At 39.5% G+C, this 27,897-nt stretch overlaps 1 protein-coding gene and 1 pseudogene across 1 annotated transcript; one reads left to right on the top strand and one right to left on the bottom strand.

The window, feature by feature from the left end:
* The first annotated feature begins 6,546 nt into the window (after positions 1–6,546).
* Positions 6,547–11,487, top strand: LOC144256501 (septin-7 pseudogene; annotated as a pseudogene).
* A 1,824-nt stretch (positions 11,488–13,311) lies between these two features.
* Positions 13,312–20,458, bottom strand: LOC144256730 (serpin B9-like). Its single transcript, XM_077802196.1, has 6 exons — positions 20,291–20,458; positions 17,614–17,751; positions 16,934–17,051; positions 15,382–15,524; positions 14,388–14,543; positions 13,312–13,716 (listed from the first exon to the last, which is right to left on the bottom strand). Exons 1-6 carry the CDS (start codon positions 20,456–20,458, stop codon positions 13,312–13,314), a joined length of 1,128 nt encoding a protein of 375 aa, XP_077658322.1.
* Positions 20,459–27,897: the final 7,439 nt, after the last annotated feature.

Genomic DNA, 27,897 nt, shown 5'->3' with positions numbered 1-27,897 from the left:
CTTATAACTTTGTTTGTATCTTTTCACCTCAATTTTTTGTTTAAAATAGAGAAAAGATTTGTTCTACTTACTTTTTGTTTAAATAGAGAAATTTTGTTTAAAATAGAGAAAAGATTTGTTCTACTTTTTTGTATCTTTTAAAATTTACAGATTGAAACAACACATGCATTTTTAAAATTTAGAAAAATTACTTCTTTTTTAAAAATACTACACTCTCCAATATTTTCATCAAAATGCAGCTTAAAACTCTTTCTCCCTTTCTCTTTCTTTCTGTATAGAATTGCACATGTTAATTAGAACATTAACTTTTAAAAGACTTTTTTTTGTACCTGAGATTGAACCCAGAAGCACTCAACCAGTGAGCCACATATCCCAGTCTTTTACATTTTATTTAGAGACAAGGTTTCAATCAGTTGCTTAGGTCTTTGCTAAATTGCTGAGGCTGGCTTCGAACTTGCAGTCATCAAGCCTCAGCTTCTCCAGCCAATTGGATTACATGTGGGTGAAACTGCACCTGGTAAAGCCTTATTTTTAAGAGTAAAGATCCAGGGAAAAGTTATTTTCCTATATACCAACAGTTTATAAAAATGCATTTAATAGATAGACACTTGGTATAATTTAGAAAGCTAAGACTTCTTGAATTTATATTTAGCAATTGATTTATGAGTATTTTAATATGTAAATGATTCAGATGTTTTATTTCCATCTATATAAACATTTACCTTCTTATATTTACCTAATTTGCCCATTTTAGATTACTCATGAAAACCAACATATCAGACCAGCATAGTTAACACCTTATTTCTTTGTCAAACCTAAAAGTTGATGTTGTATTTTAAACATAGAAAGCAATTGACATTGCTTCTTGAACACCTAACAGAGATAAATATTATCCTGAATGGCCAGGAATATGGGCAGAAAAAAAAGTTAGCAATTTTAGACTTTTTATGTATTTATTTATTTATTTTTGTGGGTGGGTACCAGGGAGTGAACTCAGGGGCACTTAGTCACTTAGTCACATCCTCAGCCCTATTTTTTATTTTATTTAAAGGCAGGGTCTCTCTGAGTTGTTTAGTGACTCGCTTTTGCTGAGGCTTGCTTTGAACTAACAATCCTCCTCCCTCATTCTCCCCAGCCGCTGGGATTACAGGTGTGAGCCACTGCTCCTGGCTAATTTTAGACATTCTGAATTTTATCTTATCGACAAATTTAAATTAACTCATTTGTGAGATATCTACTTACATTAAATTCTATTTATGAGACAGAATAATATGGTAATATGTACTTATTATTTTGTAAAATGAGAGTTGAATACAAATTACATTCACAAGAAATTGAACCAATCTAAGGTCATATGTTTATATGACTGTTGTCATTTGGATCAGGAATGTCCCCCCAAAGCTGACATGTTGAAGGCTTGGTCCACAGTGCAGCAATGTAGAGAGGTCAGGTTTTGGGGAAGTGATGTATTCATAGTCATTCTGACTTTATCAGTGGATTAATGCATTTGATGGATTCATGACATGAATGAACTACTGGGAGGAGTTACAAACTGTAGCAGGTGGGGCAAGGTTGGAGAAAATAATTCACTGGGGATGTGCCTTTGGAAAATACTTCTTATCCCTGTCCTCTCTCTCTCTCTCTCTCTCTCTCTCTCTCTCTCTCTCTCTCTCTCTCTCTCTCTCTCTCCTCTTGCTCTCTCCCTCTCTCTCTCTCTCTCTTAGCTATCATGAGCTGAGCATCTTTCCTTGGCCATGCCTATCTACCTGGATGTTCCTGCTTTAGAGAAAGCCAGCCATGGACTGATAACTCTGAAACCATATGGCAGAATAAATTCTTCTTCCTCTTTTGGATATTTTGATCATAGCAATAAAATACTAACACAACAACTAAACATTATGATTTTTTGTTTGCACACCATATCTAAGCCTTGAGTCAAAATTTTCACATGAAACAGCTTATTCCGAAAAAAAAAACTTTGTAATCTAATCTCTATTTTCTTCAATCTCAAATAAGTTAATTTTTTGATTGCATTTTGCAAGTGGGCTGAGATTAAAAATCAAAACCCAAAAAAACCTCCAAGCAACACAAATAACTTCCTATCTTAGAGAAAGGAAAGTGACCACAACACTCGGAGTGACCAAGAGATCTTTATTGCAGCAGTGCAACAGAGGAGAAAAGAAAGAAAGAGAAGAGAGAGAGAAAGAGAGAGAGAGAGAGAGAGAGAGAGAGAGAGAGAGAGAGAGAGAGAGAGAGTGAAAAAGAGAGAGGGGCCCGGCAGGAGGGAGTTTTTATAGCCCAAATCTAATGAGATTCTGGGTCTGCAAGCTGCCTTGATGGAACAAGGGGGGTTAAGTGTTCAGCCTTGGGGGGGGGGATGGCAAGGGGGGATTGAGTGTTCAGCCTTGAGCAGGGGCTTGGGCATTTGGGCTTGAAGCAAACAGGTGATAAAGAACCAGACAGAGAGTTTGAGTGGCCAGATCATCCTGCAGCTAACTTTGTTTGTCATGCCCTGCAGACAACTTATTCAGCCTGTCCTGCACCTAACACTTAGTATAAACAGAAAGCCAAAGAGATAAAAATAGGTAGATAGCCATAAAGCCAAAAGCTTTTACATGTTATGATTGCAGTTTAGGAATCATTTTAAACCTAGAGTAGTGGACCACACATGTGATCCCAGCAACTCAGGAGACTGAGTTGCTAGAGATGTTTAACATTTTTTCATATATTTGTTGATCAATTGTATTTCTTCTTCTGTGAAGTGTCTATTCAGTTTCTTAGACCATTTATTGATTGGGTTATTTTATTATTATTGGTGTTAAGTGTTTTGAGTTTTTTATATATCCTGAAGGTTAATGTGGGCTGAGCATGTGGCTCAGTGGTGCACTTGAGGTCAAAACAAAAAACCTGGTAACAGAACAAAACAATTTTTTTAAAAAAATGTAGAAACCCAGATTCTGGTTTTACATCCAGTGGATTAAATTTTTATTTTTGAAAACCCTGCAAATAATTTCTCTTAATTATAGCCAGCATAATTACAAGTGCATTTCCTTTTAGGACACTGGTCCTTCACAAACCTGCAACCTACTTAGATTATCTGCAACTTGTTTAAACATTTAGCTTTTGAGTTTTTGGCCTATCTTTCTTCCCATTTTGAAAGAATACAGTCATTTTACTTGAGGACAAACATCGTACTTTACCATACAATATCTTTCCTCATTCAAAAACACTCTCTAAAAGACATATCCTAATCCTTATAACTTTGTTTGTATCTTTTCACCCCAATTTTTTGTTCAAAATAAGAGAAAAGATTTGTTCTACTTTTTCTGTCTCTTTTAAAATTTACAGGTTGAAACAAAACATATAAATTTTTAAAATTTAGAAAAATTACTTCTTTTTTAAAAAAATTCTACACTCCTCAATATTTTCATTAAAATGCAGCTTAAAAGTTTTTCTCCCTTTCTCTTTCTTTCTGTATAGAATTGCACATGTTAATTAGAACATTCACTCTTAAAAGCCTTTTTTTTTTTTTGTAACCGAGATTAAACCCAGAGGCACTCAACCAGTGAGCCACATATAGCAGTTTTTTATATTTTATTTAGAGACAGGGTCTCAATAAGTTGCTTAGGTCTTTGCTAAATTGATGAGTCTGGCTTTGAACTTGCAATCCTCCTGCCTCAGTTTTCCAGCCACTTGGATTACAGGTGGGTGCCACTGCACCTGGTAAAGTCTTATTTTTAAGTAAAGATCCAGGGAAAAGTTATTTTTCTATATATTAACAGTTTATAAAAATACATTTAACAGATAGATACTTGGTATAATTTAGAAAGCTAAGACTTCTTGAATTTATTTTTAGCAATCTATTTATCAGCATTTTGTAAATGATTCCGATGTTTTATCTCCATCTATATAAACATTTTCCTTCTTATATTTACTAATTTGCCCATTTTTAGATTACTCATGAAAACCAACATATAAGACCAGCATAGTTAACACCTTATTTCTTTGTCAAACCTAAAAGTTGATGTTGTATTTTAAACATAGAAAGCAATTGACATTGCTTCTTGAACACCTAAAAGATAAAGATAAATAAATATTATCCTGAATGGCCAGGAACATGAGGGAAAAAAAAAAGTTAGCAGTTTTAGACTTTTTATCTTTTTATGTATTTATTTATTTATTTTTGTGGGTGGGTACCAAGGAGTGAACTCAGGGCACTCAGCCACTTAGTCACATCTTCAGCCCTATTTTTTTATATTATTTAGAGACTGCCACAGTCTGGCTGAACACAAAATAATCGAGCCACCACACCTTGTAGATTCAAACAGCAACTCTTTATTCCTGAACTCTCACCAGCACTCTACACGCACGTTCTGGGAAAATCCACTCCCTCCACAGGGCTCTGCATACCAAATACTCTCAGAACCCCGATAGAAGTCCAAAGGAACTCAAGGAGGGGGCACCTGAGGCAGCAGGATATGCCCTATTCCCAGCAGGATCCACCGTAAACCTGGAGCCACCCTAATCCAGCAGGATCCACCCTAAACCCAGAGCCACCCTAATCCCTGAGCAAGGTCGTCTTTCAAACCAAAACTCTCAATCATTCATGCAATGTCACTGCAAATGACCTGGGTCCAAGGCAAGCCCATTTCCACAATGGAGAGTCCTCCCTCTAAGCAAATTTGGGTAGGCTGACAAGGAAATTGTCATGCATCATTCCTACTTGGCTATGGCTCTCAGCAAGAGACAGGGTCTCACTAAGTTGCTTAGTGACTCACTTTTGCTGAGACTAGCTTTGAACTCACAATCCTCCTGCCTCATTCTTCCCAGCCTCTGGGATTACAAACATGAGCCACTGCTCATGGCTAATTTTAGACATTCTGAATTTTATTTTACCAGCAAATTTAAATTAGCTCATTTGTGATATATCTACTTACAATAAATTTTATTTATGAGACAGAATAATATGTTAATATGTACTTATTAATTTGTAAAATGAGAGTTGAATACAAATTACATTCACAAAAAATTGAACCAAGCTAAGGTCATATGTTTATATGACTGTTGTCATTGGATCAGGAATGTCCCCCAAAAGTTCACATGTTGAAGGCTTGGTCCACAGTGCAGCAATGTAGAGAGGTCAGGTTTTGGGGAAGTGATGTACTCATAGTCATTCTGACTTTATCAGTGGATTAATGAATTTGATGGATTCATGACATGAATGAACTACTGGGAAGAGTTACAAAGTATAGGAAGGTTGGGAGGGTGGGAGGGGGATGTGTTTGGAAACTACTTCTTATCCCTGACCCTCCCACCCCCCCTCTCCCTTTCTTGGCTGCCATGAGCTGAGCATCTTTCCTCTGCCATGCCTTTCTAACATGATGTTTCTGCTTTGAGCAAGCCAACCACGAACTGATATCTCTGAAACCATATGCCAGAATAAATTCTTCTTCCTCTTTTGGATATTTTGATTATAACAATAAAAAAACTAATAAAACAACTAAAATTATGATTTTTTTGTTTGCACACCATATCTAAGCTTTGAGTCAAAATTTCCACATAAAACAGCTTATACAGAAAAAAAAAACTTTCTAATCTAATCTCTATTTACTTCAGTCTCAAACAAGGTAAAGAGTTAATTCTTTGATTGCATTTTGCAAGTGGGCTGAGATTAAAAACCAAAACCCCAAAAACCTCCAAGCAACACAAATAACTTCCTATCTTAGTATAAACAGAAATCCAAAGAGATAAATATAGATAGACAGCTATAAAGCCAAAAGCTTTTACATGTTATGCTTAAGATTGCAGTTTAGAAATCATTTCAAACCTCGAGTGGTGGACCACATATGTAATCCCCACAACTCATGAGGCTGAGGCCAGAGGATCCTAAGTTGGAGGTCAGTTTGGGCAACTTAGTGAGAGACCTTGTCTCAAATAAAATTTTAAAAAACCTGAGGATGTAGCTCAGTGGTAAAGCACCATTGGGTTTAATCCCCAGTTACACACACACACACACACACACACACACACACACACACACAAATAATTTTGAAGGGCACATAGAAATGTTTCAACTTAGGCATGCTGGTCAAACAAGATTATCACTTAAGTGTGCATAACACTACAATAAATTCATGATAAGAAGGGCCATAAAATAGAAGGTGAGCTCAATATAAAATAATTCTGGGGGAAAAAAATCTGTCAAAAATAAAACAGCTGGGTATATCCTAGCCCTAGGAATTCCAGGGGCAATTAACCTGGGTGAATGTTCGATTAGGATGTGTTCAATGTTATCTCCAGAACTCATTTTGTGAGAGGGCTCTTGGGTGCTGGGGCCAGAGTAGGTGAAATAACAGGACTGTCACTGCAGCCATCAAATACATCTCTTAGCCCCTATCAAAACACAGATCCAAACTAATAGATAAAAACCCCCACCCTCATACCCCAACGAATATTCCCCCATGTCTCCAGGATTTTCATAGACAAATAAAATAAAGTAAGCATTAGAGATACTGTTGAAGGCACATACAAAGAGGCCCAACTATCCACAACTAGGGAGTAGCTCAAATGAAGAACCTTGAAGGCTATGTGGGATTTGCCAATCTCCCAAATCATGTTTACGGAAACTCAGAGAAGAGAGGGTCTGAATTCACTTATGGTAGTAGGTGAATCTGGACTGGGAAAATAAAGATTAATCAACTCATCATTCCTCACAGATTTGTATTTTCCTGAGTATCCAGACTGCTGGTGGAACAACCCAAAGTTTTAATCAAAGTAGGTAGTGCTCAGTTGCTGTTCACAATAGTTGATACCCCAGGGCTTGGAGATGCCATGGACAATAGTCATTGCTGGCAGCCTGTTATTGGTGACATTGATAGTAAATATGAGGATTACCTAAATGCAGAATGTTAGTGAACAGACATCAGATCCTGATAACAGAAGTATAGTATGGTTACACTTCCTTGCTCCTTCAAAACTGGATTCTGAGTTTATGAAGTGTTTGCATGAAAAAGTGAATAGCATTCCACTTACTTCCAAAGCAGACACACTCCCACTGAGGAATGCCAAAAGTTTAAAAAACAGATAATGAAAGAAATTCAGGAACATGAAATCAAAACATATGAATTTCCAGAAACAGATGATGAGGAAGAAAATAAGCCAGCTAAAAGAATAAAGAACCATTTAATTCTTGCTGTGGGAGGCAGTAATACTATTAGTGAAGTTAATGGCAAAAGGGTCAGAAGGAGGCAGCATATCCTTGGAGTGTGGCTGAAGTTGGAAATGGTGAGCAGTTTGATTTTACAATACTAAGAAATATGTTGATAAGAACATAGATGCAGGACTTGAAAAATGTTACTAATAATGTACACGATGAGAATGACAGAAACACAATACTTGCAGCTAGAACTTACAATGGAGTTGATAAAACAAGAATAAAGGGCAGCTTATGAAGAGCTCTCTGGCACAAAGGGAAGGAGAAAGGAGGGAGCATGTAGCCAAGATGAAGAAGGTGGAAATGGAGATAAAGCAGGTGTTTGAGATGAAAGTCAAGAAAAAGTTAAAACACTGAAGGACTTTGAAGCCGATGTATAGTGATGGCATGAGCCAATGAAAAAGAATTTGGAAGCCCAACATAAGGAACTAGAGAGGAAATGGTGTCAGTTTGTGAAGGAGAAAGCAAACTGGGAAGCTCAACAACGTACTTTAGAGCAACATAACTCCTCAGGGACCTTGAAAAGAAACAAGAAAGAAAGATCTTTTAAACTCTCTATTGACCTCCTGTTATGTGTAAGTTGCCAATATGCAAGATTGGACATCAGTGTTTGTGGGCTCCATTTGACCAATTTGTACCACTTTTCTCCATAATGATGAATTTAACAGCAGACAAAAATTTGTTGTTGTTGTTGTTATTGTTGATGGAGATTAAGATGGCTTGAATTGGGTAGTGGATTGTGTACTTAGAAAGTTACAGCTCTAAGTAACTTTCTATATTTTCTTTTCCTTTTGAAATTTTTTATTCAAAAGATCTTTTCAATGTAATTCAACAGAACATTGTACTGTTGTACAATCATGCTCTGGTGGTCTAATTGTTTACAGGATATTCCAAAATAAAGGGACTCCGGAAGGTTTTTATCAAGAATAAATTGTCATAAAATGATGCAAACTATGCTTCTCTAGGATAATTATAATACAGTACCATTCATTGTAGCCTATGCAAAAATGTAATTAAGTCTAACACAGTTGACCCTAATTTTTGACACTTCCATTGTTTAAAAATACACATGGAAAAAACCCAGTATCCTCACAATGCACCAAGAGCTTTTTAGTAACAACTGCTTTTTGTTTTGGATTCTTTGCATACATGTTACTCTCATTTAGTGCCCTCTTTAGCCAGAATCTCTTAAATGCTTCATTTTTGTAATAACATTTAATTTCCTTATTTTCCATATACTGGCCCTGCTAAAATAGAATATAGCACCTTTCATTTGATAGGAACCAACAAAGAAATTTTCCTTTAACTCTCTCTTTATATTTTATTGTAAGTAGCCAGTGGAAAATTCATTTATAGATCATTTCTAGGCAAATTGTGAAGCTAATCACCGACCTGTTTCTGTCTATAATGGGTCTTTTTGTTTTACTAGCATTGGGCATCGTGGTCTCTTAAAGAGAAAAAAAAGTTGCTATTTTGTACTTAGTCGCATCCATATATTATGTTGCTGTATTTTTGTTTTATTAAAAAGTTTACATAATAAACAATATTGTGATGTTAAAATAACAACACAAAAAATGAAGACATTAAGCCAGAATGCACTTCAAGATCACATCAGGGACACACAAGATATCCCAATATCTCAGAGTATGACATGCCATAAGGTAGGATCTGGCACCAAAAATCAAAGGATCTTCCATGGAAAGACCCCGAAAAGAGAATTTCTTCTGCCTGAGTACTTAGTGTAGGCTCTGATCTCACAAATGCCCAGATATTCTTCTGTCTGCCTCTGATTAATCAGAAAAGGGTAAAGACAAAGAGACCTAGAATCTGAGAACCAGCTGCTTATGTTATGAGGGGAGTGGGGGACAGAAGAGAATGTTCTTAGAAGACCATGGCCAAGGGCAAGAGGGAGCCAGGGTTGGACTCAGAAGAGAGCACAGGAAGAGAGGCTCTGAAGAAAGTAAATGGACATGAACCACCACTTACCAGAAGCTGCAGTTAAGACAGAGACCAGAAGATAAAGGTGATGGGTCTCCCCAGCTGGTTCCCTCAGGGGTGAGGGAAGGAAGATCCTTAATGAAAGGGACATAGATGGAGCTTGGGGAGCAAGAGAAGAAAGTGGATTCAGTAAAAGGGGGGATGATTTCACTGATTTTTTTTTTTTAAGAGAGAGTGAGAGAGGGAAGAGAGAGAGAGAGAGAGAGAGAGAGAGAGAGAGAGAGAGAGAGAATTTTTAATATTTATTTTTTAGTTCTCGGCGGACACAACATCCTTGTTGGTATGTGGTGCTGAGGATCGAACCCGGGCCGCACGCATGCCAGGCACGGCGCGCTACCGCTTGAGCCACATCCCCAGCCCCAGATTTCACTGATTTAGAAACCAGTTGCCTAGAACATTGAAAGGAAAAGACAAGCCCAGGGACTAGGGTGTCAAGTAGCTAGTCAGCCATGATGGGTGAGCAGGGCAGGGACAAGGAAGGGAGGCTGAAAACTGAGGCTGGCCAAGGCCCTGAAGGATGGGCAAGACTCCCCTCCCCCTCCCTCCCCTTCCTCCCCCCCACCCTCCCTGGATAACTTGATGGTGGTGGTGACTGGTCTTACCCAGGACCCAGGACCCTGTGGGCTGCTGGTCTCCTAGCCCACTCCTGCCCATCCCAGCCAAAGCAGATGCTGAGGACCTGGTGCCTTCAGGAGGTAGCAGGAAGGGCGTGGATGGCGCTCATTCCACAGTGGCTGGCCAGGGCTTGCAGGGTCCAAGAAGGTGTGTGGATGCCCAAGAGATCACTCACATGTTAGGGAGTGGAGCCACGCAGACCAGGCCCTCAGTGACCACTCCTGCTGGCTCCTGGAGACCACACCTTGTCCAACAAGGCAAAGGCCTTAACCACTCTGGAAGGTGAGAGAACCCCTAATAAAGGAGATTAGAACCAGCAGCCACCCTCCAGCAGGACCTCTTCCTTCTCCATCACAGAGAACCAGAGGAACACACTCTATTTGGCCAATGGGAAATGCCTACCACCTGCTGGGAAGCTTTAGTGCCCTTTGTAGAAGACCTGTGTGTATAATAGGATAAAGCTGCTCTCAACCTCCCCTGCCCTGCCTTGTGCTAAATACTTCTACTGCAAAATAATTAAGCACACAGTGGGAGTCTTTAACCCTGGAAAGGACCAGTGAAGCTTAGCCAGTGAGGGGGCTGGGCAGGGAGGTGGTGGGAGAGGATTACTGGAAAGGAAGGTTTTTGTTTGTTTGTTTATTTGGTTTTTTTTTTTTTTTTTTTTTGAGAGAGAGAGAGAGAGAGAGAGAGAATTTTTTAATATTTATTTTTTAGCTTTTGTTGGACACAACATATTTATTTTATTTTTATGTGGTGCTGAGGATTGAACCCAGCGCCCCATGCATGCTAGGCAGGCATGCTACCACTTGAGCCACATCTCAAGGAAGGGTTTTATAAGAAGATGGCACTGTAGTTTGGATCTGGGATGTTCCCAGAGGTGCTTGAGTTGAAAGTGTATTCACCAGCCTGAGGGGCTCCTGAGAGATGGGGGAACTTTTGGAGGTGGGGCCTAGTGGAGGAAGTTAAGCCATGGGTGGTGTGTCTTGGAAGGGAATATTCAGGACACCACTCACCTCCTCCATTGCTCTCCAGGCCACAGTGAGTGAGCATCTTTGCTCCATCCCTTACTGCCACCATGATGAACTGTCCTGACACAGGCCCAAGAGCAACCAAAGAGGCCAACCAAGCCTGAAACCTCTGAAACTCTGACCTAGGATAAGTGGTTCCTCTTTTTGTGTTGATTATCACAAGTACTCTGTCACAGTAATGGGAAGCTAACTATCATTGGTCATAACTGTATAGCCCCAAAGAAAAGGCAGAGCGTGGAATAGTCAGAAACTGCAAATAATTCTATAAGGCTGGAGTGAAGGATTGACATTGAGAAATGGCAAAGAGGGACAGGAGAAAAGGTTATATCAGAAACTACCTGGTGAGCTCTCAAAAGGGAGCTTAATCTTTATACTAAAATCAATGGAAAACTATCAATTATGATCACCAGAGAGAGGTCTACCTCTAGCAGGAATGTAGCTGGACCACTTATTCTAGGCATTTTTCAATCAGCTGTGGGCCTTTGTGTTATTCAGCTCTTCATTGCTGTGGCCAAAACATCTGACCAGAATGACCAGGAGAAGGAGATTTCCTTTTGGCTCACAGTTGCAGAGTCTCCATCCATGGTTGGCCAGCTCCAGGGCACTGGACCTGGGATGAGGCAGAGCATCTGACACCATGGAAAGTATCACCATTAGTATGTTCGCGATTTTTAAATAAAGGTATACAGAGAAATTGGAATCTCATACATTGATCATAGGGATGTGACATGGTTCAGCCACTGTGGTTGGTGAGTCTTCAAAAAGTTAAATAAAATTATCTTATGAATAACAATTCTATTGCTAAATCTGTATATACACAGAACAGTGTAAATAGTTATTCAAGCAAATTCACATACATGCAGTTTCATAGCAGGACTATTAAAAACAACCACAAGGGAGTAAAAATCCAAATTTCCATCAATGGATGAGTGAATAAAACAATTGTGTCATATTCAGGTACTGGAATATTATTCAGTCATAAAAAGGAATAAAATACTGATACATGCCACAATAAGACTCAACCTAGAACACATCACACTAAGTGAAGAAGCCAGACACAAAAGGTAATATATTTTATGATTCAATTTACATGAAATATGCAGAACAGGTAAATCCATGGACACAAAAAAGCAGATTCATGGTTGCCAGGGCCTAGAGGGAGGAGGGGATGAGAATTCACTGCTTAGCGAACTTGGGTTTTTCTTGGAGGCAATGAAAACCTTTGGGTACACAGTAAAGCTTATGGTTGCACAACATCTTTGAGCCATGTATTAGATGGCACTGGACTGTGTACATGTGAATGTCATTGGGATAAAAATGTCTAAAAGAAACAACAAACTTGGTGATATTCAACAACTAAAAAAACACTACAGTGGTTATATGATCAAATTATTTATTAGTGTACTATAACATGAAGATAAGTAGAATATAATCACAAATCCTGGAGATTTAAGGCCTAGTCAAAAGATTAATAATAAAAATGATTAATAAATGAGCAATGCAACTATCATGGGCAGTTATTGTGAAAGTTCAAAGATGTAACGTCTTGAAGAAGATGACAGTTGAACTGAACATTAAAGGCTAATGGCTTTTAACTCTTTGGGCTGGAGGTAGGGAAATGCAATACCACCAGGCAAGGTGTCCTAGCTGCAAGGGGGGTATATGGTAGTTCAAAGCCATTCAACTGTCCAATCTGGTTGTCATAAACTCTATATAAATTGGGAACACACATTAAAGAGCAGATATCAAAGGACCATGACTCTGTCCTGTTGTGTCCCTATTATCTATTACAATTCTTAGCATATATGTGCTGAATGATGAAGGGTGAATGCCAAAGATAGACAAAACTAAAATGTGTATTAAAGTGGTTTTTCATTGTAGATGAACACAATGTCTTTATTTTATTTATTTTAATTTTTATGTGCTGCTCAGGGTCAAACCTAGTGCCTCACATATGCTAGGCAAGTGCTCTACCACTGAGACACACCTCCAGACTAAAACTTGTTGTTCTTTAAACTTGAATAATAGTAACAGTATATACCAGCATTTATTACTATTGTGGCATTCAGCTAAGGTAGGTGTGTGACAAGTGTAAAATACAGGAAAGCACAGGATAAGTAGAAGGAATTGCATGTGAAATGACTGGGAAATGTGTTCAGGGCCATCTGGGAAAAGTTTGCAAGCTATCTTAGGCATCTGTACTGCACTCATCCTAATACAACAGGGAATCAGGACAGCCTATTGGCCATGACCTGGTTCTGTGGTACAGTGAGTGGGCAGTGTGGTGACAGCTGAGTGTGTGCATCATGAGATCTCACTGGCAAGTTGTTCAGAAGGCTTAGGACCCTGCCCTCATCTTCCTACTTGGTGGTCACCTAAAGGCCCATCCTTATGAACTGTAGTGAAAACTTGGGGACATAGAAGAGGGAAATTCCCCATGGAGAGGAATTACAACCCTCAGGGACATGAGAACCTGCCACAGAATAGAAGAGTGTTGGTTTCATTATGCCTGATGAAGAAAAGGAAGGGGTGGTTAGCATGGAAAAATGGTAAATATGAAAAGCTGAATTCTTCATCATATATGTCTGAGCCCGACACAGCCTCAGTGCCTTCATCATTTATTTCCAAGACACTGTTGTGCACAAACTTGGACAGACACAGGTCTGTCTCAGTTGACATTGCAGACAAGTCAGCCTGGCCCTCTTGGAAGACATCAACCATTCCCAGATGCTGAAGCACAGACTGCATATTGTAATCCCCCTGCAGTTTAAATCTTGGAATTAAAACTTTCACTTCAATATTCTGCAAAGATGCTGCCTTGGTCCAGTCTAGGAATTTCTCAAAAGTAAGGCTATTTTCCACCTGAAAGACCGGAATCACAGGTTCATAGTCAGACTATGGTGGGTATCGGTGGACACACAGACATTTCCATGAATATCCGCACAAGATGAGCAGTGCCTTCAGCTGCCCAGAAGCTTGTGAGGGCTCTGACTTGTCCACCATCCCACACGCTATCCCATATGTGATTTCCATGTGGCTGCCCCTCCTTATCCATCCACAAACAAAACATATTTATTTCTGAAAAACATTTATGCCCAGTCAGTGGTGCTTTTCTTGTGGTATTTGTTGGTTTGAATGAAGCTTAGTTTCAACACAATGAACCATTGCTGGCAAGCTCAAGAGACTGGAAGAGCTCTCAGTGTGAGCCTCTCCAGGACAGGGACATCTGCCTAAAGTGGAATGTGGCACTGTTTGTGGAAATTCATCCTCACAGTTAGGGACCTGGAGAGAGGGAAAGCCCATGGGAGCTGCTCTGCTCACAGAGACCCTTTCGGTCATCACAGTGCACTGCCACTCTTGAGAAGACGGTTGGCTCTCTTTCTATAAGGATCATATCACAAGGAAGCAAGGAGGACAGGGCTGGGACATTTGGGCTCTTGGGTTGGAGATACTGTGAAAGAAAGGCACAGGATGTACCCAATTCTTCCCATAGAAATTGTGAGTTCAAAGGAGTGCAGCCCCTCCTAACTCACCACCCTGAGGTCCACGTCCTCATCTGGGAGCAGGATAATCATGCTCAGCGTCTTGCCAGCATAGGGCAGCTCCAACAACTGTGTCTGGGCCTCACTGATGTAGATGTAGTTAAAATTGGCTTTCTGCCAAGTTATCTCCACTGGCCTTGTCTCCTCCTGAGGGGAATGACCACATGAACACAGCATTTAAAACTGCATGAAAAGAGAAAGAAAACTCTCAACTCTGGGGTGATCTAGCACTGCTAGAAATTAATAAATTGTTATCATAAACATGCCTTATAAAGAGGGGAGGAGGTTACTGCATACAAGCTTCCTTATTGCATTACCCTGTATTTTAAAGGATTAGAGAATTTAGCGAACTAGTCTAATATCTGTTTTAATTAAAGTTATAGCTCAGAGTTGATTAAGGCCTTTGCCATTCATTTTTAATGGTATAAAGATGCAGATTCTGAATCAGTAATAAGTTATGATTAACAACAATTCAAATGAGAGATTACTTTAATTTAAAAAGTAATAGATGGAAAATCTGGGAAGTAGCTCAGGGGTACAGAACTTGGCTAACATGGACAAGACCTGAGGTTGATTTCTCATTGTGAAATAACATTTAAAAAAAATTCTGATTCAAGATATGTGTTGTCACATTCCTTCTTTGCATTCTCCCAGTGTCATTCATATACATCCACATATACATATATCACCTCTTTTAGCTTTTTATATAAGCAGCTTATGTCAATAGGAAAATCTTTGTTTCCAGAATGAGATTAAACCAATACATATAGGAGACTTCGTTAGAGGCAGTTAGAATGCTAATAGGTTGTAAACCATAATAGAGAGCAAGTATTATTTATTCAAATCATTTTTCCACTAAGATTAAAATTCATTAAGAGGGATGATAAGTTTGAAATTATTATTAACCATTTATGCCTTTACAAAGTTAAATTTTCTATTCAATTTCTTCATCAGACTAGCATAATTTTTGAAAGTCTCTCCCTACCTTGTTTATTATGAAAGGCATTTTGCACACACATGATTTGTTAAATGGCTCATCCCATGTTCCTTTGAAGTAGATGGCATTGACAAGAACCAGCCTGGCCTGCTCATCAATTGAGTTCTTTGGTAGCACTTCTGGGATTTTACCTTTCAAGACAAGCACAAACACTTTCAGTTGCTTTTTATGAATCCTTAGTGAATAATCATGACATGATGTCTTGGAGATCCAAACATTCTGGTTTCAAATGTGCTGAGTTTGGATGATACGTATAAAAGTTAAAAATCCCAGCTATGAGTGGTATTCATGACAACAGGCACTGGAAGAGCCACCAAGTTGAAGATGGTGAAAGACTTCTAAGTCACTGGAGGAAAGCAGATTGGGACAAAGCAGAAACTTGACACCAGGTTGGAGAAGAAGACAAGCAGCAAAGGAGAGAGGGGCTGGGTAGGAGCTGACATTACCTGCTGTGGGTAAGAGCAGTGTCAGGTCTAAGGCCCTGTGGTCAGGCCCAGTTCTAACATTGTACAGCTACCTGCAACATTCCTGGGGCAGAGAGAATTGAATAGCTCCAGACCAGGAACCTAGGAGGAGTTTCTGGAAAGTACAGAAGAGAGATTATGATTGCATCCTCCTGACACCTGGAATCCCTGGAACAGATGATGATTTGGGTAGTTGAAGGTATGTCCTTTTTAACTTGGATATCAAGTGGTATGTTTCCAAAAAACTAACGGCATCCCTGCTAATTTGATGCCTAAGAAGGACACAAGAAATAAAGATTCCATGAATAAACAGTGGAAAGGAATACCTCTATTTTTTATGGTCTCATTTGTTAGCAGAAATAAGCATGTTCCTAGTGGTGCATAAATTATCTGAATGATTTCAACATCAAACCATCATTGATCTTAAGGACCAAGATTAGAACTTGTCACACTTTGAAACATGAATAAGTAAGTTTTAACCCTGCATGGAAGGTGTTTTTTTTAGTCTGTGGAGTGGATCAGCCCTGAGAGAGGCTCTGTAGCTGACTACTCAAGTCTAGGCTTCTCAAGTCTGATGAAGGGTGCTTAAGTGAGAGATAGGAAAGAAGAAGTAGGAGAAGTCACCCTAACATGTAAAAGTGGGAGGAATGAAGTCCAGACTGACTCCATGAAGAGGAGGGCCAAGGGCATGACTTGGGAAGATCTGGCCATTGATCTGTTCCCACAGATGATAGTCACCTGCCATGTGAACAATACAGGCCAGTGTCAAGTAAATTATTATATGGGAAATCTGACCTACAAGTTTCTGTTGACACTTGTATCAGTCACTCCTGTCCTAGGAGAATAGACAGCATTAATTCTCTGGTTTTGAAAACCTGAGCATTGATCAGATCTTCTGTGAGTCACTAAGTGACTTCTGTGTGTCACTTCACACACACCAAGAGGCTCAGCCAGGCATCTTTGCTCTGATGGTTCTGCAACACCAGTGACATTAGCAGTGAGGCGGAGAGGTAGAGGAGAGAGGAGAAGAGAACAGAGTTGGTTGGGAGGAGAGTGAAATAGTTTATAATTCTGACCTTTCATCTCTTTTGAGACCCAACAATTTATATGCTTCCTGGACTTCTCTATAGCTCTGGCAAAGGACAGCAGCTCCAGCTCCATGTTGTAGGACCGAAGACAGGACTCCTTAAATGTCTTGGGAGAGAAAAAGTTCAGATGCTGGCCATAGAATGACAGTGAGCTTCAAAAAATTCTGAAATCTAGTTTTAGACTGTTCTTAAAATTAAAATCATGATCAAATCTTAAACTACTTGATATGAAACATTATAGTTTATAAAGAGATATTTCCAGATCCCTGAATAACCAGAAATAATAAATAAAATTTGAGACATTGCCAATATTGAAATAATACAAGTTATAAAATTGGGGTCTTTATTTAAAAAATAATGTTCTGTAAGTTTCTCAAATTCTCTAGAATATTGTTCATTTTTTTCTTGTTTTTGCAGTACTGGAGTTTGAGCTCAGGGCCTTGAGCATGCTAGGCTAATGCTGTACCACTGAGCTATGTCCCAAGGCAATTAATTTTGTTCTTGAGACAAGGGTGTCACCAGGTTGCCCAAGATGGCCTCTGACTCTCCATCCTCCTGCCACAGCCTCCCAAATATGCCATTCTGCCTGGTCTCTAGAGTCTCTCTTAGGGTTGTATATCACCAGGTATTTTAAATATAACTTTTATTGTTCTGCTGATTCAACTTACAAAGAAGAAATCACAGGTCTTCTCTCCAAAGAGCCTATTGGCTGTTCTAAGCAAGTACTTTGAGCCAGGCTTGTTCACTTGGGTGAGAAGCATTTGGAAGCCCTTATGGATGTCTTCCTGTATCTTTAAAGACATTGCCTGTGAAGGAAATCACCAAAACTCTGTCAAATTTGATCTTGGTCTCAACAAGATTTTGCAAGCAATTTTTTTTCTAATATACTGAATAAATTTTTCTTTTGAAAGAAAGTTGATTCTGATTGAAAAGTTACACTGGTGGGTAGGTGGACAGAGGGACCAGGAGGCTGGTGAATAAAAGATATGGCTCTTGTACCTGCACAGCGCTCTCTGCATGGTTTAGAGATGAGCAATAAAAAATAAATAAATAAATAAAAGGGGCAAGAGAGGTTCATAAAAGGGACTATTCTTAAGTCCTGTATCCCACAGACACCATAAATGTATCAGAAATAGAGAATAACTTGCCTCAATAATTTATTTTCAACAAAAGATGCAGTTAAAAACACTAAAAATCCAAGAAAAAATTTTACAGGAATGTAATCAGCATGATAATATTTAAAAGAAAATAAATGTATAAAATCAGCAATATGATTAAGAAGAATAAATCTGTTCTTAAACAGTATCCTAGAAAGAGATTAATATATGTGTATTATATGATACTTTATAATGCAAAGGTGTCATATTAGGTCACAAGAAGAGTTTTATTTGATTCTGAAGTATGAAAATGACACAATTTATATTCAATGACTTCAGTGTAGGAAACTAAAAATCAACAACACTACAACTAAAATGCCAACAACATGGAAGCTAACCTACTAATTAATTATTGAAAACAGTTTCTAAGGAAATAACTCCCATATGTAACAATGAAATAATTAACATGTTGTCTTTTTTTTTAGGTTTTCTCAGCAAGTCCTTTTGACATTGTTTAAATAAGGGACATAGCAGCACAATTTTGGACTCAATCTTAAATGAGAGTACACTGAAAAACACCTATAAAAATGACTTTCATTTCCCACCATAATTAAACTTAAACTACATATATTTCCTCAGTCTTCCAGTTGGTCAACATGCTTGCTAACTTGGATAGATATTAGCCACAAATTATCAAGTAAAGTCTTATCACCTGGCAAAGATGTACAACCAAATTGCCAAACCCTTTTGTACCAGCTGAACTGCCCTCTACTGGACTATATAAGGTATTCAGCTAAGAGGTCAATGTGACTTGGTTTGACAAGCTAATTCAACAGAAAAAAAATGTAACCATTATATCCCACACAAACTCAAATTTACTGAATAAGTTAAAAAACAAAAAGAAAATTTTTTGTTTTTACCATGAAAGAAATTGGCAGAGTGCCAATTCTACCAGTAAACAATTGAATTGTTTTGAAAATTGGTAATGGAGATTTATGAAGTTTCCATCTTTTCAACCTTGGAGGCAGATCTGGAACAACAGTAGTAATAGGCAGGAGCAACAGGAATAATGTAACAGCAATCTTTACAAAGATTTGTGTATTAACACAAATCATATATTTGTTAGTCTATTCAGTCTACAGATGTTTACTTATGCATAAACATGAGTCACAGTGGACACATGCTGAGTAGCTCATATCTGTTAAGTATCTTGTCACAATAAGCATTAGAACTTTTTGGAGCCATTTCCTCTGTGAAAAGCCATTTTGAGTATCAAGTTGCTTTTCCTTTGTGGCTCATGCCCAGGCCTGAGATTTGCAGTACTGTAGGACCAGTTTACCATCACTGCCCAAACATCCCTCATCTGGGGGAGGAGCAAAGGACTGATTTCCATAAGTGAACAACTGTTCCAAGGCCACAAGTTTAAGGAACTTCTTGATGAAGTCAATGAGTCCTTGCATGGTTCAGGTTCTATCTACAATCCACATATTGTTTTCACTATAGAGGTGCCCCGCAGCCTTTAGTAGAATGTCCATTTTTGTCTTGGTGTCACTGGAAGGCTCCTCTCTCTAACTAGACTTCAGCATAAGAAGGGGGTTCTGGAGTGGCTGTACCTGGGGAGACATCTGTAAATTCTTTCTGCCAGCAGCAGCAGTTGAAAAGAGTTTCCACACTGACCTTGAAGATTCTCAATAAGGTAAACACTAAAAATGTTTCTCCTCTTCTAAAGAATGATTCTAAGTAAATATTTAATATAATATTTAAATATGTGACTTATAATTTAGAAAACAAAATGAATGTTATATTACCAAACCAAATAATTACATCAAAAAATCATTAAACATTAATTATTTTAATGTTACAAAGGAAATAATGTTAGAAAAGTGAGGAAAAAAATCCTAAGGAATTTAGGGAAAAACACAAAATGCTCACGAGTCCAATGATTGATTTTTTCAAAGAAAGCACACTTATCTACACAACATAGACAGAAATCACCACTTTTAAGAAATAAATTTTCAATACTCACAAGAAAAGTTATAAATGAAAAAGAGATTACACAGTAACCCCTGCAAGCAACACCCACAACATCTCACTGGAGGAAACTCCTCACCTCTCTTCATTCTGTATCCCCTCCCTGAAATGGTCCAGGCTCACCCCTCCTTCCTCAACAATTATGGAAAAACTCAAGGAGGGGTAAGAGAGAAGCACTGCAGCCCAGTCCCTTGTCCTGAGTGATAGGTGAGCTTACCCGAGCTATCTGGACCTTGGTGTTCCCCTTTGCTCCCAGGAGGAACATGCCCAAGGCAGAGGAGATGCTCAGGGGAGAAAAAAACACATTTTGTGAAGGTCTGTCTTGACACAGTATCTTCAAAACCTGGATGGCAAAGGTGCCATTTGCTTTTGAAAGAGAATCCATGATGCAGGGTCTGGGGGCAAAGAAGACAGAGAAACACAATGAAATGGGGATGAGGACACTGTGTGCGGTCTCTGCTTGGCTTTCCTTTTTCTTGTGAATTCAGAAAATTTCTGAGTACCGTTGAAATCCATGGGAGTGGATTAGACATGTGAGGAAGGGGCTGGTCTCTGTAGAACATCAAACTGTCAAGTAAAGGAAGAGCAGAAAAGCATGCAGAGGAGAACAGAAGTTGACATGTCAAACTAAGAAGAGTGAGTAGTCAAAGCCAGAGCAAGGAGGTGCTGCTTGTAGCCAGAGACAGTGGATTTAAACACCATGGGGCAGCTCTATGCAGTGAGACCCTCCCTCACCAGGGGAGGGCCTTAGATCCTGGAAAACCACCCTGACAACATCCCATTTCTCAAAGATCCCCCCAAATCCATGCCCAAGCCTGCCCTCAGCCCCCTCCCAAATAATTCTATCCCACTTCACTACTCTAGGCCCTGTGATCCTGTGCCTCCTCTGAACTACCTGGCTCCTCTCCAGAGCCTCTGACCTCCCTGACCCAGAGATCCCCAGTAAAATCAGCCCCTGCTCACTAAAATGCAAATCAAGTGGGCTAGGGAGCCTCAGAACATGGGCTCCCCCAATCAGGTACCCAGATGGATAGACACACAGAATACTGAAAGGGAAGTGCTATCTTGATCCTATGACCCCAACCTTAAATCTCCAGTGGCCCTAGGGAGAAGCTCAAAATGTGTTTTGTAAATGGCCTCCCACCTGCGTGGCCCCCTTCCTGGCTATAGTCCTCCTCTCTCACAGTCTCCACCTCTACTCACCCTGATCCCCCCAATGGCCTCTGAGCTTTGGCAAACACTGATATCCAATTTAAAAAGTCTCCCTACAACATCTGTGTCACCAGGCTCCAATCACTCATTCCTCTATCCTAGGCTCAGCACCAGGAGGCCTCTGATGTCCTAGTCTAGAGCTCCCTCCTCCCCACCCTGGCTCATCACTGCTAAGTGTAGTTCCTTTTCTCATTTATTGTTGGACCCACAAGACTGGCCTCTGTCTGCAGGAAAGGTGCCTGGCATCCTGATTCTAAGCACCTGCAAGTATGCTCAGGAAACAGCAAGAGCTCCATCAATCAGGGGGAAATCTCAGATAAATAAATGGTGCACTGGTTTTGAACTGGATACTGGAGATTTAAAAGCACAGTGAAAGGTAAGGCAGAAGTTATTCCATGACTCCCTGAGGAGAGAGGAGAGGTGAGGAAATAGGGCCAGTAGGTGGGAGCTGTGTTAGAGCATGAACACCAACCATGGTGAAGTCCAGAGCCAGCCAGGGGCAGGCAAGAGGCAAGAAGAGAAGACAGGAGGCTGGGCAGCATCTTTGTCTTCTTGGAACCCTGCTTCACTTCTCAGGGACCTGCCCTAAGTAAGTTCCTCCTTCACCATTGACCCCCATGATCTCCCAAGAAGCTGTTTCAAAACAAAGCAATTATGTTGACTTTTTACATTGTCTTTTCTCATCTCAGCCTCTGGCATCCCTTCTCCCAGTGGTGGCCTGGGGTTTCCAGAACTTGCATGCCTTGGTCCGCTGTCACTTCAGCCCCTGCACAGAGAAGTCCTCACCTGCCACCTTCCACACAGTCTCTCCCTCAGGTCTCAGTGTTGCTAGCCTGGTGCTGACTTCTGAATCACAGGACCAGGATCCACAGCTGTGCCTCTCTCAGGTCCACTCTGGGGCCTCTGCACTCTCAGAGGCCTTTTATGAGGCCTGATTGGCTGTGGAACTTCCTGTCTTCCAATCAGCATTCACTGCCCCAAGGAAGAAATCCAGTGTGACTTGGGTCAGGTCACTAATCCCCCTGTTCCTATTTCCCTAGCCTGGCCTCTGTCACACACTGGTTTGCATTGGAACACCAAGGGAGACACAGGGGTGAGGTTGGGCAAAGCATGTTTTCTAGAGGTTTCTGAAACTGAAAGCAATCTGAAACTGACAACCAAAGGCAGTCTGCAAAGTCCCCTGGGAAAAACACAGTGGGGACTGGGGAAGGACACAGAGCCTACAAATCTGGGCTTCCCTACTTCCAGAAAGCAAAGACAGAATGACAGGCTGAAATTTTAGGGGAGGGAAGTTCTATAGGTCTGTATTCTGAGCCTCCTGCCTGATACAAATGAGAGATTCAGCTAAATGGAATGTGTCCCTTTCCCTTATATGCTATTGGTGCTAATGTAAATTAGCCCTATCACTGTGGAAAATGGTAAGTACCTCAGGAACTAAAGGTACTTCTACCTACCACATGATCCAGTTATACCACACTTCTCTGCGTCCATGTGAAGGAATCAAAGTCAGCATAGTAGACAGACAGCGGCATACCCCTGTTTGTCCCAGCACCATTCACAAAAGCCAAGTTATGTAATCAGCCTAGGTGCCCATTAACAGATAAATTCATCAAAATAAAAAAATGTGGTAAGTATATATGTACAGTAGAGATTTATTTAGCCATAAAAAGGAAGGAAATGTAATTTGCAGGAAAACAAATGCAACTGTAAAACATCATGTTTAAGCAAAACAAGTTTCAGAAAAACAAGTATATGATGTTTTCTTTCATATGTGGAGTATAGAGAATAATATTAAATGACATGAAAGTAGAAGATGGACTAATAGGAAAGACAAGGGGTGAGGGGAAGTACAAAGGGGACAAGAGAGTGTTACAGGTAGAGTGGATTCACTTAGAGTACTTTACATGCATGTATGAAATTGCTACAACTTTTTGCATAATTACTATGCACTCAAAATTATTTAAAAACAATGTTTTTTAAATGTTGTTTCCAAGGGCTGTGTATATAACTTAGTTTTAATGTGCTTGCCTCATATGCACAAGACCCTGGCTAAATCCCCAGCACCACAAAAATAAAAATATCAACTTTGTTTTCCAGTTTCTTCACCACTCATGATTACCAGTGTAGCTCTCTAATAGAGAACACAGTGTCCTAAATCTGAGCAGCTGATCTCTTTTCCAACTTTTGGTGCTTAGGCTGTGGAACTGGCATATAAGCAGTCCTACTCCTCATTGGCAATGTGACAGAAACAGAGACTGAATCAAAATGGCTCAGGACGTCAAGTGTGTCCATCAGCAGGTTCTGAGGTAGGGACCACCTGGAGCACATTGGTTTAGTAGTTCATGTCATCCAAGCTCCACACTTTCCCCATCCCTCTTTGTACCAGCTTCAAGCAATTGGAAATACTTCATGTTGACATGTTGTTCTAAGAAAGAGAACAGACCAAATGTTTCTTCCTCTGAAGCAGGGAACATTTCTTAAAAGTTTGTCCATCAGCAGATACTTGTCTATTTTCAAATTAATAAAAATTAGTTTTCTCTCCTGAGTGCCTGAATTATGGTGAGGAAAAATATTAACAGGCCATTTTCTTAGGCCCAAGAATGAGGGCTTTCATAAACTTTGCGCTCTACATGCCATAACACCTTTTTTTTTTTTTTAATAACACCTTTATTCCTTGGCACATGCTTGTAATCCCAGCAACTAGGGAGGCAGAGGTAGGAGGATCCAGAGTTCAAACCTAGCTTCAGCAAATTAGCAAGACCCTGTCTCAATTAAAAATAAAAATATCTGGGTAGGTGGTTCAGTGGTTAGGTGTCCCTGGCTTTAATTTCTGTATACAAAAAATAAATAAATGAATAAACATGAAAATAAACAGATAAATAATGCTTGTTAAAAGATGAATATGCATACCATAATATTGATAAGAGAAGGAATCTGAGACATTCTAAATTCAGTTACCAGCAGGATGGAGGAAAGAAAGATAAAAGTTTAACTGATAGTTTCAAGCTAACTCAACAAAGAAAAAAATAACTGCAGCTTATTATTTTCCCATATTTTTAAGATCAGCCATCAAGACAATTTTATTCTGCTTATTGACTCAACCAACCAAGAGCTTACATAAACATGTCTCTACTGACTCTCTTCCTATCCCAGGTCATATCCCTCTTCTCTCTATCCATTGTACACTTAATGAAAGTAATCTGCAACTCCTGCTGCCTGAATTTTTAAGACAAAATATCCTGAGTTTTTATGACAAAATAGATCCAGTGGACATTTTTCAAGCTGCTACATGGTAATGCTGCTAGTGATTTAGGGAATTTGCCCTATCACCAGGCTAGCAACATGCACAGATTGATAAACCCATGTATTTCAGAGATCTCTCCATCTCAAAATTATGGTTTAACAATATTCACCCCTTTAAATCATACAATTCAGAATATTCACAGAGCTGTACAACAGTCACCACTATCTGAGTCCAGAACATTTACATCACTTCAAAAACAAATGGGATACTCATTTATAATTATTCTCCAGTCCCTCCTTTCTCCCTGCCAATCTCTGGCAATCACTAACCCATTTTGTTCTCTGTATATTGGCCTATTGAGAGTATTTCATATAAGAAATAATATAATATGAGGTATTTTGTTACTGCCTTCTTTCACTAACCTGATATTTTCAAGGTTCATCCTTGTTGGTTCAAGGTATGGGCATTTATCCCTTTTTGTGTTGGAAAAATATCCATAATAATATTCAGTGTATATATGTTTATTTTTAAATTCATCAATTGGGAGGCCATCAGGTTGTTTTCATCATCTATCTGTTAAGAATAATGTTTATATGAACATTTGTGTACAATTTTTGTAGACATATTTTCTTGAATTTACCTTGAATATAGACCTAACTCTGAAATTTCTTGTTCATATGATAACTCTGTATTTACTTCTGGTGGAACTACCAAACTAATTTGCAAAGCTACTGCACACATTTAAATGCCCACTAGCAATGAGAGTTTTAGTTTCTCCATGTCTATTATCTGATGGTTGCTATCCTCGTGGGTGTGGATGAGATGTTTCATTAAAGCTTTCACAATTGTATTTCCCTGATTTGTCATGATGTCGAGCTTCTTCTCATGTGCTTATTGGTCTATTAAATATCTTTCTCAATGAAATGCCCATGCAAATGTTTTTCCCTAGTTTTAAGTTGGGTTAATATTTATTTTACTACTGAGTTTTTGAACACCAAATTCTTAACTACATGAGTTCTGGTTACTTCCTCATCTGTGGGTGAGTTCTAAATTTTCCCAGGGTTAAAATATTTTTCCACTATGTAACATGACACACAACATCACATCATGCAATGCCATGGCATGCCATGCCACCCCACACCACACACTTGATACCACCTAGAGGCCCCAAGTTCTCAGCAGTGGCTTAGGTTGGGAAGGGCAGGTTTGGGCAGTAGACTGGCAGTCCAGGTTGCTAGGTCCCATAGGTCTTCACCACCATCAGGTCTTCCAGATGAGGCGAGAATTAAGGGTCCTTCAAGGCCTGAGCCAGCCAGTGCAGGCCTGAGGAAGCAGAGGTGGAGGACCACAGAGGGCCTGGGGGGAGCAGGCCATGCTCTAACTCTCACTAGGTGCTTTGCTAGAATACATGGGGAAGGAAAGTGATTAACTTCATGATAGTGGGAAATAGCAAGAAAGGGAGTGGATTTCCAGTATCCCCTTGGATGGCATGACCCCAATAACCTAACTTTCTCCAAGCAAGCCTCAGCTCTTAAATGTTCTACCAGGTCATGGAGCTGCCCCATGTAGGAAAAAACTGAGTATGGTTACTTTGTGTTGCTATGAAAATCCCAGTGACCCAACTTGCCATTATGAGCCCTGAGCAATAGGTCCCTGTGTGGTTTCTAGCTGAGCTCAAGTCCATCCCCCTAAAAGCATTGGAAGAGTTTCCAATTTAGGATTATTACATGTTGAATATTCCTTATCTGAAATTCTTAAATTCAGAAATCTTAAGAATTTCAGATATTTTTCTGATTTTAGAATAATTTCTTATATACAACAAAGTGTCTTGTGGATGGGACACAGGTCTGAAAATGAAAATCAATTGTTTCATGAATGTCTTATACACACAGCTTAAAGGTAATTTAATATAATATTTTATAATAATTTTATGAATGAAACAGTTTTTATATACATTAAATCATCAGATTTTTGGTACCATGTTGGTGCTTTAAAAGTTTCGAAAGTTGTAGAATCTCAGATTTCAGAGAGGGAATGCTCAAACTATAGTAATGGTTGAATGACATTTGTCTTCAGAGAGCCTCTGTATGTAGAGTGTCTCAGGTGGAATTGTTGGTCAGACAAATATTGATGAGGCTTTTGAGAGATGATCTCAAGGACTTGACTGCAAATATATCAGAACATTATCCTTTATTCTAAAGCAAAAGGCTAGTTTGGAGCCCAATAATTAATGAACATGAGTCTTGGAAGAGAAGGTAGGGGTTGAGCAAATCTGTTTCCCAAACATTAATGTACATTTGAATCCCTGTAGGCTTAGTTCTGTCCCCCAGCATTCATATATTGAAGTCCTAGTTTGTAGTACCTCAGGAAGTGACTGTATTTGGACATAAGGTCTTTAGAGAGGTTATTAAGTTTAAATAAGGTCAGCAGGATGGACTTTCATCCAGTATAACTGCTGTCTTTTTAAGAAGAGAAAATTTGGACATAGAACAAAAGAAAGGGAAGACCATGTATAGACACAGCAGGAAGGCTACATGCCTAGGGGAGAACCATGGAACAGATCCTTCCTCACAGCTTTTAGAAGGAACACTGCCAACACCTTGATCTCAGACTTCCAGCCTCGAGAACTTTGAGAAAATTTTGTTACCTAAACCAGCATCTAGTCTGTGCTGCTTTGTTGTGATAACCCTAGGAAACTTATCCAGGATTCTATTGGGTTTTGGTGAAAATGTAGGTTCTCATTTAGTAGGTCTGGGGTTCAGCCTGAGTTTTTCTACTGCACAGGACACTAAAGTAGGGACAGTCTGATTTACCTGGTTTCTCCTATGAGTTCAAAAGTCTTTTGCCACAAGCCAAATATGAGATCTGATATAGCTACTTATGAGAATTAGGAGAGGCTGGGGACATAGTTAATGTCTGGGAAGCTGTTCCTGTAATGCTGTATGTGTGAAGGCCCAGATTATGAAGGGAAGGGAGGGGAACATGCAAGTGGAGGCTCCTCTGTCTCCTTTACTCCTTGTGTATGAATGGAATGAACATAGATCTCAGAGGAATTCAAGACAGCTCCATAGTGGGCAGTCGGCCTGGTGTGTGGTAGCAAACAGTGATTCTGAAGCAATGACCTAAAAACTCTCTGTTTCTTCTGTTCTCTTCCCAGAAGCATGGCTCCACTCCTGTTCAGAGGATTACTGATCTCTTCCTCTTGAATAGGCAGAATTTTGATCTGTGACCTTTGTCTCTGCTCTCCAAACTAGTTCTTCCCTTACAGTGATGTGTATTATATCACTGTACATTTTGTATATGTGGGTATATATATATTGCATGAATATAATATAAATATAAAAAGTGGTTTTTTATTTTTTTTGAAA

The sequence above is a fragment of the Urocitellus parryii genome, chromosome 8, assembly GCF_045843805.1.
Source record: "Urocitellus parryii isolate mUroPar1 chromosome 8, mUroPar1.hap1, whole genome shotgun sequence".
Taxonomy (NCBI): Eukaryota; Metazoa; Chordata; class Mammalia; order Rodentia; family Sciuridae; genus Urocitellus; species Urocitellus parryii.
This window is presented reverse-complemented; position numbering and strand designations above follow the sequence as displayed.

Coding starts and splice junctions, on each gene's coding strand:
- LOC144256730 (XM_077802196.1), bottom strand. CDS start 20,458: ATGGATTCTCTTTCAAAAGCAAATGGCACCTTTGCCATCCAGGTTTTG. Junction 15,525..16,933: donor GGTCTCAAAAGAGATGAAAG/GTCAGAATTATA, acceptor TTGTCTTGAAAG/GTAAAATCCCAGAAGTGCTA. Junction 13,717..14,387: donor AGGACGTGGACCTCAGGGTG/GTGAGTTAGGAG, acceptor CCGGTCTTTCAG/GTGGAAAATAGCCTTACTTT.